At 36.1% G+C, this 14753-nt stretch overlaps 1 protein-coding gene across 7 annotated transcripts in view; it reads left to right on the top strand.

Moving 5' to 3' along the window:
- The window catches only part of PLEKHF2 (pleckstrin homology and FYVE domain containing 2), a 67834-nt gene extending 53693 nt beyond the window's left edge, over nt 1-14141 (top strand). For 6 of the 7 annotated variants that reach the window (XM_007073284.3, XM_015535433.2, XM_042972703.1 and 3 more), the window contains one exon: nt 11514-14141. In XM_007073284.3, the coding sequence (XP_007073346.1) occupies nt 11528-12277 (750 nt within the window). In that variant the 5' untranslated portion in view covers nt 11514-11527 and the 3' untranslated portion in view covers nt 12278-14141. Of the gene's footprint in view, nt 1-9418; nt 11164-11513 lie in introns of those variants that run through there. The other variant, XM_007073282.3, reaches the window with a different exon arrangement.
- Nucleotides 14142-14753: the final 612 nt, after the last annotated feature.

Here is a 14753-nt window from a genome sequence, read left to right as displayed (position 1 = left end):
GGACCACGTTCTTATACCATACGCAAAAATAAACTCAAAATGGAGGAAAGACGTAAATGTAAGACAGGAAGCCATCAGAATCCTAGAGGAGAAAGTAGGCAAAAACCTCTTTAACCTTGGCCACAGCAACTTCTTACTCAAAATGTCTCTGGAGGCAAGGGAAACAAAAGCAAAAATGAACTATTGGGACCTCATCAAGGTAAAAAGCTTCTACACGGTAAAGGAAGCAATCAGCAAAAGTAAAAGGGATCCGACAGAATGGGAGAAGTTATTTGCAAATGACATATCGGACAAAGGGTTAGTATCCGAAAACTAAAGAACTTATCAAAGTCAACGCCTAAAAAACAATAATCCAGTGAAGAAATGGGCAAAAGACATGAATAGACACTTTTCCAAAGAAAACATCCAGATGACAGACAACATGAAAAATTCTCAACATCATCATCAGGGAAATACAAATCAAAACCACAATGAGGGGGCACCTGGGTGGCTCAGCCAGTTAAGCGTCTGACTTAGGCTCAGGTCATGATCTCATGGTTCTTGGGTTCAAGCCCTGCGTTGGGCTCTGCTGACAGCTCAAAACCTGGAGCCTGCTTTGGATTTGGTGTCTTCCCCTCTCTCTGCCCCTCCCCTGCTCATGCTCTGTCTCTCAAAAATAAACATTAAAAGAATAATAAAAAACCACAATGAGATACCACATCACACCAGCCAGAATGACTAAAATCAACAACTCAGGCAATGACAGATATTGACAAGGATGCAGAGAAAGAGGAACCCTTTTGCACCATTGGTGGAAATGCAAACTGGTACAGCCACTCTGGAAAACCATATGGAGTTTCCTCAAAAAATTAAAAATAGAACTACCTTACAAACCAGCAATTGCATTACTAGGTATTTGTCCAAAAGATACAGGTGTGCTGTTTCAAAGGGGCATATGCATCCCAATGTGTATAGTGGCACTATTGACAATAGCCCAAGTATGGAAAGATCCTAAATGTCCATCGACAGATAAATGGATAAAGAAGATGTGGTGTGTATATATATATATACACACACACACACACACACACACACACACACACACACACACACAATGGAGTATTATTCGGCAATCAAAAAGAATGAAATCTTGCCATTTGCAACAACGTGGATGGAACTGGAGTGTATTACGCTAAGTGAAATAAGTCAGAGAAAGACAAATATGACTTCACTCATGTGGAATTTAAACAGATGTGGAATTAAACATATGTGGATATAAAAATGAACATAAGGGAAGGAAAGCAAAAATAATATAAAAACAGGGAGGAGGACTAAACATAAGAGACTCTTAAATATAGAGAACAAACTGAGGATTACTGGAGGGGTTGTGGTGGGGATGGGCTAAATGGGCAAGGGGCATTAGGAAAGACACTTGCTGGGATGAGCACTGGGTGTTATACATAGGGGATGAATCACTGGATTCTACTCCTGAAATCATTATTGCACTATCTGCTAACTAACTTGGATATAAATTTAAAATGTGTGTGTGTGTGTGTGTGTGTGTGTGTGTGTAAAATGGTGTATGCCCCCACCCTAAGCAGTTAGGTAATTTTTATGAAATCTCTCATTTTAGTGCCTGAGCTGAGATTAGAATCCAGGTCTTTTGGTTCATAGTTTATTAGTTTTTCCAACTATAATGCACAGTTGAATATTGAAGTTCACTGATATCAGATGTCATGGGTATGTGTAAGAAATTAATTAGATGACTTTTTGTTTTAAACTCAACTGCAAAGATGAGATAGTAAGTTTTGATTTTCATTGAGAACTGGGCCATAGTACTGTGACTGTTGGGCTCTCTTCTCCATTGTAAGTAGTGTTCTCTTTTTTTTTAGAAGAATTTTTGCCTCTTCTAGTGTTACATTTTTAACAGGTGGTAGGCCTCCACTGAAGAGCATATTGAGAAACAAGATGTAACCAAAGACTAAGGTGGAGCTTGAACAATTGAAATGTAGTTCTTGTCTGCAGTTGTGAAGGAGATAACTTGAAGCTTTGGATTGTTTAATTTTTTTAATTGGTATGTAAATCTGGCTTTATGAAAGTTAAAAGGTTTTTTTTTTGTTTTTACAATTTTTTCGGTTTTTTTTTTTTTGGTTTTTGTTTTTTATTCTTTTGCCTTAGTTCTTCCCTTTGTAATTATGAAATAGTGCTGCCAGACGCTGTTTGCTGAAAAAGAAGACAAAGGGGAAATCATTTGGAAAACTGGGAATTTATAAATTTCTGTGAAATGGCTGGGCATGGGGGAGAAAAAACAGAAATATCAGTAGTTTTCTTATCAATAGTAGTAATAACAAATTAGAAAATACAATGGGGAAAAGATTAGATTCAAAATAGCAACAAAAAGCATGAAATACCTGGGAACCTACTAAAGAAATGTCTCTTGTTAGAAGAAACCTACAAAATTATTGGGCTACCAAGGAAGATTTGAAACCTTAGGAAAAGAGATTATCAACCTGGCTAGGAACAATAAAAACTTAGGATGTTGGGGTGTCTGGCTGGCTTGCTCAGTGGAGCATGTGACTCTTGATTTTGGGGTTGTGAATTTGAGCCCCATGTTGGGTGTAGAGATTGCTTAAAAATAAAATCTTAAAAAAGAAAAAGGAAGATGGGAACTTACTCTAAATTAACATATGGTTGTAGCATGAAGTCCATAAAAATTTTAGTGGATTTTGTTCTTTAGTTATTGTAATTGAAAAATGGTCCTAATCCTTGGCTGCACATTAGAATTACCTGCAGGAGGGGTGCCTGTGTGGCTCAGTTGATTAAGCAGTTAGACATCTGACTTCAGCTCAGGTCATGATCTCACGGTTGGTGGTTTGAGCCCCGCATCCCCAGGCTGTGTGCTGACAGCTCAGAGCCTGAAGCCTGCTTTGTTTGGATTCTGTGATTCCCTCTCTCTCTCTGCCCCTCTACCACTCGTGTTCTCTCTCTCAAAAATAAATAAGCAGTAAAAAAAATTTTTTTAATAAAAATAAAAAATAGAGTTACCCAGGGAGCTTTTTAAAATATTCCAGTGTCCAGCCATACCTTTCATACCCCAGACCAATAAAATTAGAGTATTTTATTTTGGGGGAGGGACCTAGGAATCAGTATTTCTGTAACACTTTGTATTTATCATTAGTCCATTAGTCCAAAATGGCTTCCATTTTGGTTTTTGAGTTTCTATTTTAAGCAGTTCAATTATCATAGTAATTGATGTTTTGTAACCTTTATTTCTTAGAGATCTGCAAAACAAACAAGAAAATTACTTAATAAAAAGTAGAATAAGGGGTGCCTGGGTGGCTCAATTGTTGAGCATCTGACTCTTGATTTCATCTCAGGGCATGGTCCCAGGATCGTGGTTCAAGCCCCATGTTGGGCTCCACATGCAGCCTGGAGCCTGCTTGCGATTCTTTTTCTCTATACGGGATCTTAATGATCTTGCTTTTCTGCATTTTGAAGCATTTAACTATTTTGGTGTCCTATCATACCTTTCAGTTTTATAATGGCCTTGCCGAAAGTACTGCATCATCTTTCAAAAAGATACAAAAACAGTGTGCAGATATTCATCCTTCTTATTCTTTTGTTTGTTTTAAGCCTACATTTAACATATTTGAGAATTTAGATTTTTCAATTTTTAATTTTCCATCTTTAACTGCAAAGAAAAAAATCAAAAGAGGTAGGCATTTCAGAACTAGTCAGAAGATGAGTGTAAAGAAACAGCAATACTTAAACTAATAATATTGGCAAATCATTATAGTGAAGTCTCTGAGTGTTCAGATGATTTTCTAGATGAGGTTTTTCCAACTCAGAATTAATAAACAGTACTGAAGACAGAAATGAATATATTACAGGGGCACCTGGGTGGCTCAGTCAGTTAAGCCAACAACTTTGGGTCAGGTCATGATCTCAAGGTTCGTGGGTTTGAGCCCTGCCTCAAGCTCTGTGCTGATAGCCTAGAGTCTGCTTTGGATTCTGTCTCCCTCTCTCTCTGACCCTTTCCAGCTCACACTGTTTCTCTCTCTCTCTCTCTCTCTCTCTCTCTCTCTCTCTTTTTTCCCCTCCCTCCCCCCATCCCCTCCTCCCCCCTCTTCCCCCTCCCCCTCTCCTTCTCCCTCTCCCAAAAATAGTTTTCTAAATTTTTTACAAAAGAAATGAATATATTATAGACTCAGGTGTTATAATTTATGAGCAATTAGTTGCTTTTTTGGATATATATACCTTCAATAACAAATGTGGGATAAGAAATTTGCTGTTTAAATTCTTATAGTTTTTAAAATCTTTTTTTTTATTATTCCTTTATTCTTATTTCTATAAATTAGTCATAAAATGGCTTAAAATATAGTAAGAGGGGTATTTTAAACTTAGTAGATTGAGATGGTTGGTTTTTTCCGGTATATTGAAAGTCAGTGCTTTCCTGTGGTTCCAGTGTGCAGCTAAGGTTGGGAAGTACTCTCCTAGTAAATTTCACCTGGACAAATAAACAGAGGAGATTAGGTAAAACGTTTTTAAAAGGTTAAGTAATGAGGATAGCCTGGATTAGTCCTACCAGATGCATAGTAATCACACAAGAATTAGAAAACAGGATAATGGATTAGACCAAACAGCCCAGAAGCAGATGTTAGAATATATAAAAGTTCACTATAAAGAGGGTGTTGTAAATCAGTAGCTTAGATTAATACCATTAATAAATGTTGCCACTTTTTGACTACTTGCTGAACATTTTATATGCATTATCATTTAATCCTCTTCCTGACAAAGCTGTTGCTATTATTATTCCCATTTACAAGTGAGGAAACCTGAGGTCACTTAGTATTTGGCCATTCTAAAGCAGTTGGCTAGCTCTTTTAGAATGCAAATGTTCAAAAAGAAAAAAGGAATTTTTACCTATGTCAGAATAAATTTCAGGTAGATAACAGAATTAAACATAAAGTTCATATCATAAACATAGATAATAAATACAGGTATCCCCCACTTTTTGAACTTTATGAAAGACCTACATTAGTACTTCTGTTCACTGGCTGAAAGAAACCCAAGGTGGATTTTTATTTTTACAAAAAAAGGTGAAACAAGTGAAAATAGTGTTTGTTTTGTGGCACCTGGCTGGCTCAGTCAGTAGAGCATGCATCTCTCTCTCTCTCTCTCTCTCTTTTTTTTTTAACTAGGCTCCATACCCAACGTGGGGCTTAAATTCATGAACCCAGGATCAAGAGTTGCATGCTCTACCGACTGAGCCAGCCAGGCACCCCAAGCATGCAACCGTTGATCTCCAGGTTGTGAGGTTGAGCCCCACATTGGGTGTAAAGATTCCTTAAAAATTAAAATAAATAAATAAATAAATAAGTAAATAAATAGGGGCACCTGGGTGGCTGAGTTGGTTAAGTGGCTTGGGCCGTGATCTCACAGTTTGTGGGTTCAAGCCCTGCATTGGGCTCTCTGCTGTCATTGCAGAGCCCACTTTGTATCCTCTGTTCCCCTTTTTCTCTATACCTCCCCCCTCTCAAAAATAAACATTCAGAATAGAGAAAGAGAAAGAAGAGAAAACAGAGAAAAGAAATGAGAAAAGAGGAAAATAGTATTTGTTTTGCAGTGAGCCATCTTAGAGTTAGTACATACCCCGAGCAGTGACAGTGGCACCACCAAGCTCCTCTCCTGGAGTTCAGCATCTCTGCATCAAGCCACATAGTTTTGAACTGTGTCTTAGATAATGCATCTGTGTTTTATCTTGATTTATTTTTGTGTATACATTAGCAAGATTTGTCCTAAGGTATCAGAAAAGCCTAAAAGTGGGGGATTTTTTTGGTCTGGGAACACCCAAAAATGTTTCCATATAAATTAATGGGAATTGCTTTTTTGCTTTTAGCCTTTTCGGTTTACAAAAGGTTTCCTGGGAAGGCTCTACTTTCTAATAGTAGATGAAACCTGTAGGTGCACCTGATATCTGGATAAGGAGAGCTTAGGAGTAATGGAAGACAGATCACAAAGGGAAATGTCTAAGTTTAACTAAGAAATAAAACTGCCTCTGTGTCAACCACCATAAAATACAGTTTAATATACTAGGAAAAGCAAAGAAATAAATGGGTTAATAGCCTTTATGTGTGAAACACTCATACAAATTAATAATTCCTAAATATACAAGCTTAGAAATACAGGTGGTTAATAAACACTTTAGAAAGTGGTTGGCTTCACTAGGTAGCTGTGAAATAAAACACTGAATTAAATTAAAAGTAAAAGATGGGATTTGAAGAGGGCATTTGTTGGGATGAGCACTGGGTGTTGTATGTAAGCGATAAATCATGGGAATCTACCCCCAAAACCAAGAGCACACTGTACACACTGTATGTTAGACAACTTGACAATAAATTATACTAAAAAAAAAAAGTAGTATATTATTTTTGTCTCAGGACCTTTGCCCGTAGTATTAGGTCCTTTGCATGGCTGACCTCCCTATCCTTTAAGACTCAGTGTGTTGCACCATCTCAGAGAACCCTTTTTGAATTACTTAGTAAATGAGTTTTTCCCTGTATCTTGACACCCTGCTGATTTCCTTCATTGCACTTCACCTTTCAGAATCGTTTACTGCCTTTCTCCTTCAGTAGACTGTGCTCTGAGAGGAGAATAAGAATGCCATCTAAAAAGTGTTCAATAAATGTTAAATAAAAAAGTAAATGAAAGTAATAGAGTGACATGCCATTTTTGGTATCTAGTTTGCTGACATTTTTGAGGAAAAATATGTGAGACAAGATTAGGTATGTACAGTCATTGTGCTGCTTGGTAAATTGGTGTTACCTCTCAGAAGGGAAATTTTGTAAAAGGTAACAGCCTTAAATATTCATGCCTTTTGACCAAGTAATTTTATTTCTTGGAAACTGTTCTAAAATCATCTCTGCCAGAGGATGGGGAAGCTTTCTTCCTAACTCTTCGTATAGTCAGTGGTATTCCTTCCTAAGAAAAGTAGATAAAAATTTAATTAGGCCATGTCTTAGAGTTGTCTTCTCCTTTTTCTGTGCCCCTCATTGAGTAAGTTATGCAAAGGACTCCTTCCTTGACTGGCTGAGTAATCTTACATTCTATATTCTCACAAAAGTCTTTAACAGTTCTTACTGCTTGAGGCACCTCACTGTGCTCTTGGTAAATTTGAATTTGGGCTTTGGGGGAAGGCAGAGGCCCTGTTTAGGCCCTGAGTGAAAGGGTAGTACCCTAATCCAGTTTACCAAAGAACCTTGCTTTGGGGTATCTAGCAGTAATCCAGCTAAAAGTGGTACTTTGATTTTGCTTTTGGTGACTTCCCCCTATTCTCCCATCCCTCTATGTGCTGTCCCTGCTGGACACCCAACTATTTCTGTTATGTGTGTGTGCTTGCGCGCACAGGGCATTTGTGTATTCCTGGGTTTTTTAGCTCAGTGCTTCCCTTCTTCATGTCCTTCTTCATGTCCATACAGAAATATTTTAGGACCAACAGGGATAATGGAGAGGTCTTTATGCTCATTGTTGTTCAAATATAGGTCACAATCCATTAGTGAAATCAATCAAGTGGGCTTGCAACTATCATTAAAATAAATGAAGATAACAGAATACATTATTTATAGTTGGAAGAATTATGAGTATGTATTTGTAATCCTGCAGTATGAAATGTATTTTTTATGTGGGTCACTGTCAAACTTTGAAAGCTATTTGTTCTAGCCAAATATCAATTAATGATGCCCAAACATCTCTTTTGTTTGTTCATTCTTAAATGGGGCAAGATTTATGAACAGAGATTCAGGCTTAAAATTGTAAAATTTGAAGAATGATCCATTCAGGAGACTGGCTAAATAAAGCATGATGACTTGTCCTTTCAGGTTATTTTTTCTCAAGTTGGTATTCTTTTCTTTCTTTTTTTTAGGGTTTGCAGTGAAGGTCCAAAGGTTAGCAATAGCTTTCTTAATTCTTGTAGAATCAATGGAGCCTTAAGGAATAATTAGTGTACCATAATATACTGGTAACAGCACAGAGGAATCACATTGGAGCCCCAGTTCTGTGACAGCCTTGGACAGCGTTCTTAACTCCTTTATATCTGTTTACCCATCTATAAAATGGAGCTAATAGTGCATTTCTATTGTAAGGTTGCCCTGAGTAGGATATACAGTAATGCATGCAATGCTCAGCCGGGTGCTTGGACTCCCAATGAGTAGAATAACTTCCAGGCTGTTTTGCCTTGGACATTATTGAATGTCTGTCTTTGTGCCTTAGTTTCTCCTTCAGCTCACATTTCAGCAAATATTATTAGATGCTTCTTTGGAAGATGTAAAAACTTGTTTAATTACTTCACAGGAATTTGAGACCATTAAAGTCAGAAAATAATGAATGTAAAAAGTATTGCACAAATTTGGATGGTATTAATTCCAGTAGTAGCAATAATAGGAAACCTGTTTGCACTGCATTTGAGCTGATTAATATCTGTATGTCCAAAGAAGTAAAATCTGCCGTTGATTTAGATGGAAATAAATAGATACTTTCAGTTCTCTAAAAGCACCAATCTCTTCTGCCTTAGGACCTTCAGTTACTTCTTTTGCTTGAAATATACTTCTCTGTCTCCACGCCTCATGTCTGTGTATCTAGTTCCTCCTTATCAGCTGAAAGAATACCACTTTAGAAAGGCCTTCCCTGACCATCTAGTCTGAGTAGCTTCTTAGTTCTTTTTTTCAAAAATCACTTTAAGGGGTGCCTGGGTGGCTCAGCCCGTTAAGCATCCGACTTCAGCTCAGGTCATGATCTCATGGTTGGTGAGTTCGAGCCCTGCATTGGGCTCTCTGCTGACAGCATGGAGACTGGAGCCTACTTTGTCTCCCTCTCTCTTTTACCCTTCCCTGCTCACGCTGTCTTTGTCTCTCTCAAAAATAAACATTTTTTAAAAAATCACTTTAAAAAATCAGTACATTAATTTACAACTTGGTTCTCGATTTTGTTTTCTGTTTCCCTTCTCACCAGCTAGGATGTAAGCCTTGAGCAAGGACATTGCATGTGTTGTATATTATTTTTTCTCCTGCACCTAGATTAGTGATTAACAAAATAAATACTTGTTGAATGTTTAAAGATAGTGTAAAGTATGAAAATTATCTATAATTGTACTTCTTAGAGATAAGTAACCATTGTTGACATTATATAGTTTTCTAGTTTTATTTTCTTTTTTTTTTTTTTAACATTTATTTATTTATTTTTTTTTTTTTTTGAGACAGAGAGAGACAGAGCATGAACAGGGGAGGGGCAGAGAGAGAGGGAGACACAGAATCGGAAGCAGGCTCCAGGCTCTGAGCCATCAGCCCAGAGCCCGACGCGGGGCTCGAACTCACGGACCGTGAGATCATGACCTGAGCCGAAGTCGGACGCTCAACCGACTGAGCCACCCAGGCGCCCCTCTAGTTTTATTTTCTATGTGTGTGCTTACATATTTATAAGTGCCTATGATTATATGTTAAACCATATTTCACTGTGTGTAAAGATGAACATGTTTTACTGATGTCTCAATTTGGGGTGTCATATAATCAGGGGCATGCCATGATGTAATTGTCAGCATTTTTCATTTTCAGTGGCACATAAAATGAGGATGTGTCTTATAGTATCTTAGATTTGATGAAACACAGTATATATTTGAAACAAATGAGATTATGACATTCAACTCTTTCCCCACCTAAATATCTTGAGCATTTTCCCATATCACTATGTTTAGACCTATCTCATTATTAACATATACTTAGCATATTATTATGAGTGTATCATAAATTGTTCAGCCAGTTTCTCTTGTGGACACATTTGGAGCTTCTCCAACTTTTTTGTGTGTGTTACAAACAGTGCTATGTTGGATATACTTGCACATATGTTTATGCACTCGACTGGAATTTCTTTTGATAAAATACTTAGATCAGTGAGTATACATATTTTCTGTAGTGTACAAGAGTGCCTGTTTCCCTGTATCCTCAGTAGTACTTCATCTTAGGAAATTTAAAAAATTTGTGTTAATCGGATTAGTAAAAAATATCCTAATGTTGTATATCATTGAATTATGAATGAGATTGAGACTCTTTTAGTGTTAATGAGGTGTTTTTATTTCCTCTCCTGTGACGCACTGTGCATAGAACAGTAAACCTTTAATTGGTTGGCACATTTGCTGCAATTAGAAAAAGAAGTCATCACAGTTTGGAGCCATGCCTTATCATATAAATTCTTTGGAACAACTTTAAGGGTAGAGCCTACCCTTGTGGAGGGCAAGAGAGCTTTATAAGGACCCAAGATTGGAGGAGAGACAAATTCAGGAATAATCAGAATCTTTGTAATGGAGACCAAAAAGTGGTACAGTGTCATCAATTTATGAACTGAATACTGGAATTTAGACTGTGTTCTTCATCTTTAAACTTTAAATGCTCCTCTTTAATATGATTTGGTTGTGGTAGTATTAGGTTAGTAAGTTTGAAATAGGGCACAACTCAAGGACTTGAATGAAGTCAATATTGGATCTAGAGATTAAATCTATGGTCATTTAAGATTAGATTAATATGAAATGCCAAAATGTTCTTGTCAACATTTTTGAGCACCTTTGCTGTGCTGGAGGGTGTCATTTTCGGAGATAAAGATCAGATAGCCTCTGTCTTTTAGGTTCCATTGCAGCCTTGAAGGAGACAGATTTCATCCTTTGGTAAGAATGAAACCAAAAGGTACATGGAATGTAAAGAGCATAGAGGAATGTATTTAGTCTAATAGAGTTTAAGGGAGACTTCTGAATTAGATATAACCTAAACTGAGTCTTGAAGGATCAGTAAGAGTTAGGTGTGAGTAGTAAGTATTAAAGGATATACGACAGCATAAGAGAAGGTACATGTGATGAAATGGACTGTAAATAGTAGGATATTAGAACAAGTTTGAGGTGAAGAGTGACTTCTGATGAGTCTAAGAGGGTAAGCAAGAACTAGATAATGAACAGCCTTGTATGCCATGCTAAAAATTCTGCATTTTATAGATCAAAGGGAGTTCTTTTGAATAATGACATGGTGAGATTTGCATTTGAGAAATCACTGCCTGAAGATTGATTTATGGGGCAAGACCAAAGGCAAGGAGACACGTCAGGAGACAGTCTGGTAATCCAGATGAGAGGAATAAGGCCTTAGCTCAATGGTAATAGCTTAATTAATTTCTCTTATTCAGAACCCCTCTGAGATTAAATTTCATGGGACTGGGATTATTATTTTGCAGAGAGGACTTCTATTTATCATCCAGTTGCTTATTCCTTTATGTCTGTAAGAAGTTTATGCTTTTCATAAGTACCTAATTCAGTAGTATAGTGCTATATTGAGATGGTTAACCTTTTTTGTATGCTTTGTAATTTTCTTAGAGGGAAACAATTTTGTTGGAGTATTTTGCCTATAAGTAAAAGTATGGATTTGTTAAATTTAGGTTATATAATCTTTAACTTACATAAATTTCCAATTTCTATGTGCTAATTTCTTCTTCTTTTTTTCCCAAAGGCTACTAGCAGAAGATGGTGGATCGCTTGGCAAACAGCGAAGCAAATACTAGACGTATAAATATAGTAGAAAACTGTTTTGGAGCAGCTGGTCAACCCTTAACTATACCAGGAAGGGTTCTTATTGGAGAAGGAGTATTGACTAAGTTGTGCAGAAAAAAGCCCAAAGCAAGGCAGTTTTTCTTATTTAATGATATTCTTGTATATGGCAATATTGTCATCCAGAAGAAAAAATATAACAAACAACATATTATTCCCCTGGAAAATGTCACTATTGATTCCATCAAAGATGAGGGAGACTTAAGGAATGGATGGCTTATCAAGACACCAACTAAATCATTTGCAGTTTATGCTGCCACTGCCACTGAGAAATCAGAATGGATGAATCACATAAATAAATGTGTTACTGACTTACTCTCCAAAAGTGGGAAGACACCCAGTAATGAACATGCTGCTGTCTGGGTTCCTGACTCTGAGGCAACTGTATGTATGCGTTGTCAGAAAGCAAAATTCACACCTGTTAATCGTCGTCACCATTGCCGCAAATGTGGTTTTGTTGTCTGTGGGCCCTGCTCTGAAAAGAGATTTCTTCTTCCAAGCCAGTCCTCTAAGCCTGTGCGGATTTGTGACTTCTGCTATGACCTGCTTTCCACCGGGGACATGGCCACGTGCCAGCCTACTAGATCAGACTCTTACAGTCAATCATTGAAGTCTCCTTTAAATGATGTATCTGATGATGATGATGATGATGATAGTAGTGACTAAGGACATATTTTGAAATATTTAATTGGGTGTGACTACCTGAGAAATCAGCTCTGGGGGAACATAGAATTCTGAGCTTTCTCTCAGTTTTGCTCTAGCCGTGAATTTGCCTGAGAATCTTTTAACCTATGTGCCTCGATATATTCTATAGACAATAGGTCCTGTCATTTTGTCCCCCCACCCCCACCCAACTCCCCGCTCTTCTACAGGGATAGACTTTTGCAAATCTACCAGATAAATTTTTGGTTTCTTATTCTTGTTTAATTTTAGATTATTTTGTTGGAAGGTTGAGAAAATATTTTTTTTTTAACAGATCATGTATTACATTGATGTTTACTATATGTTCTGTTATATGGAAATACTAAAAGCAAAAAATGATGGAAAAAGTTGTATAACGCAGTTAGCTAATATTATTAGCTTTTTTCCTAACCATTCTATGTAATGGTTAAGACACCAGTAACAAAAAAACGTGATTTGAAAATACTTTGTTCGGCTTTTTCATATACCAAGTGGTGCCTTATCGTAATAGCACTGTTACATGAAATAAGCCCCTACCTTCTCACTTTTAGTTTGTTTTGAAAATACACTGGTGCTCTTTGAGGTGATAAAATGAGCGTTTATGAATGGGTATACTTAGAAAATACTTCTCATCTGCAAGCTACAAATAACTAAATTTAGAGCTTCTTCATTTTATATGAATATTTTTCCATAAAATAGTTGTGATTATATTTTTATGTTTTATAGGTACCAAATTGTCAAATATATATTTTAAATTAATAGGTTGTCATTCTTAGGGATTTGATTTGAAATTTATCAAATACAGAATTGTCACACTGCATTAGTTTCTACTTTTAGTAAAGCATATTTGTAGGTATAAATTCATCTGCTTTAACATTATTTCTGGAATGAAAAATCTTACAAAACTTTTGAAATTAAACAATCTCTTTAAAAAAAAAAAAAAATCCCACGATAGAGCATAGATCTACTTGGGCTGAAGACTTGGAAGAAATAATGTGTAAGAATGATGAAGACGGACCAGTTAAGTTTGACTAGACTTATATTGGTGGAAGTATTGTCTATTTCAGTGTGAAACTATCTTGAATTTGCAAATATAGTGTTATATTTTATAAAGTTTTGTAAAGTCCCAAATGATACTTCTATTTTTGTAAAACAATTATATGTTAATCTGTTTCTGAAATCATTTTGCAATCTATAGAAATAGAGTAGCAATTGATCTTTCTAAATTGTAAACTTTATTGAGTCAGCCTAGATTGCTTTTGAGAATTAGTAATTTTTCACTTTTTGCTTTTGAGGCAGCCATTTAGGTTGAAAGTATATTTATCATATAAAACTTGATGCATTTTGCACTATTCTCTCCATTTGTATGCTGCAAATAACTACAGTCTTTCAAATATGAAAAAATCAGCCTAAAGTTTATTTTAAATTCCAAACTTCTGTGTTTTTAAATATTTAAATCTGGATATATTGCAGATGTCATGACTGTTTGATTCAGTAATATGACAGAGAATTTTTGGGTTTGGTTAAGGCACTAACTTTACTGTTAGATTGTGAAAGCATCTGAGATACATAGATTTCCCTGTAGGAAATGTGAAACAAAGCCACAACAGGTTTTTTTGTTTGTTTTAATATCATATGGACATTTGTTTCCAAGCAATATATACAGTATAATTGCAGTATAATTAATCAACATATCTCAAAAAGACCATGAAGCCTGAGAAGTGCTAATGGAGACTTTCTGGTACATAGCAACCCAGCAAATTCAAGAACCAAGGGGAAATCTGGGATGACATTTGCATTGTCAACCTCTGTTGACTGTTCTTACAATAAAAAATATTTTACAACTTAACTCTCTGTTTCTTGCATACTGTGACTTGAAGATTTTTCTCCCTTTCTAAGGTAATGAAGATATTCTGCATATTTTACCTCTTTCAGTAGCTGTGGGGTACCTTTTATGTGCCAGGCATTGTTCTAAGCACTAGGGACAGAGCAGTAAACAGAATTTCCCTCCTTTTAATAGAGTTTACATGCAAAATGGAATCCAAGATGTATTTTCTTCCAGAATTTGTTCTGTAATGTTTAAAGCTTCTGTAAATCTTTGGTGCCTATTTCTTATGCCATTCCTCTTGAATAAAATTTACTTGGACTGTACCTGCAGTACATTAACCAAATTGGTAACTTTTGATGTAAAGGAAGCAAGATTCCATAGATGCCAACCAAAAATATTAAATTGAATACACCTTATTACAGTACATAAAATGTCCATAGTTAAAGTCATTTTGTTTCTATATCTTTATTACCTTCATGCTGAAATTCTTATATTCAATTATAATATTGAATTGTAATATTCAATTATAAGTACTCAATTGTATACCTAATGATTCTTGAAAGGTTCTAGTACTTTAGCCACACTCTTTTCTCTCAGATAGGCTAATTTTGTTCTCAAATACTTTGTATCTTT

The sequence above is a fragment of the Panthera tigris genome, chromosome F2 (assembly GCF_018350195.1).
Source record: "Panthera tigris isolate Pti1 chromosome F2, P.tigris_Pti1_mat1.1, whole genome shotgun sequence".
Lineage (NCBI taxonomy): Eukaryota > Metazoa > Chordata > Mammalia > Carnivora > Felidae > Panthera > Panthera tigris.
Note: the sequence above shows the minus strand (reverse complement) of the source record. Positions and strands in the feature narration are given on the sequence as shown.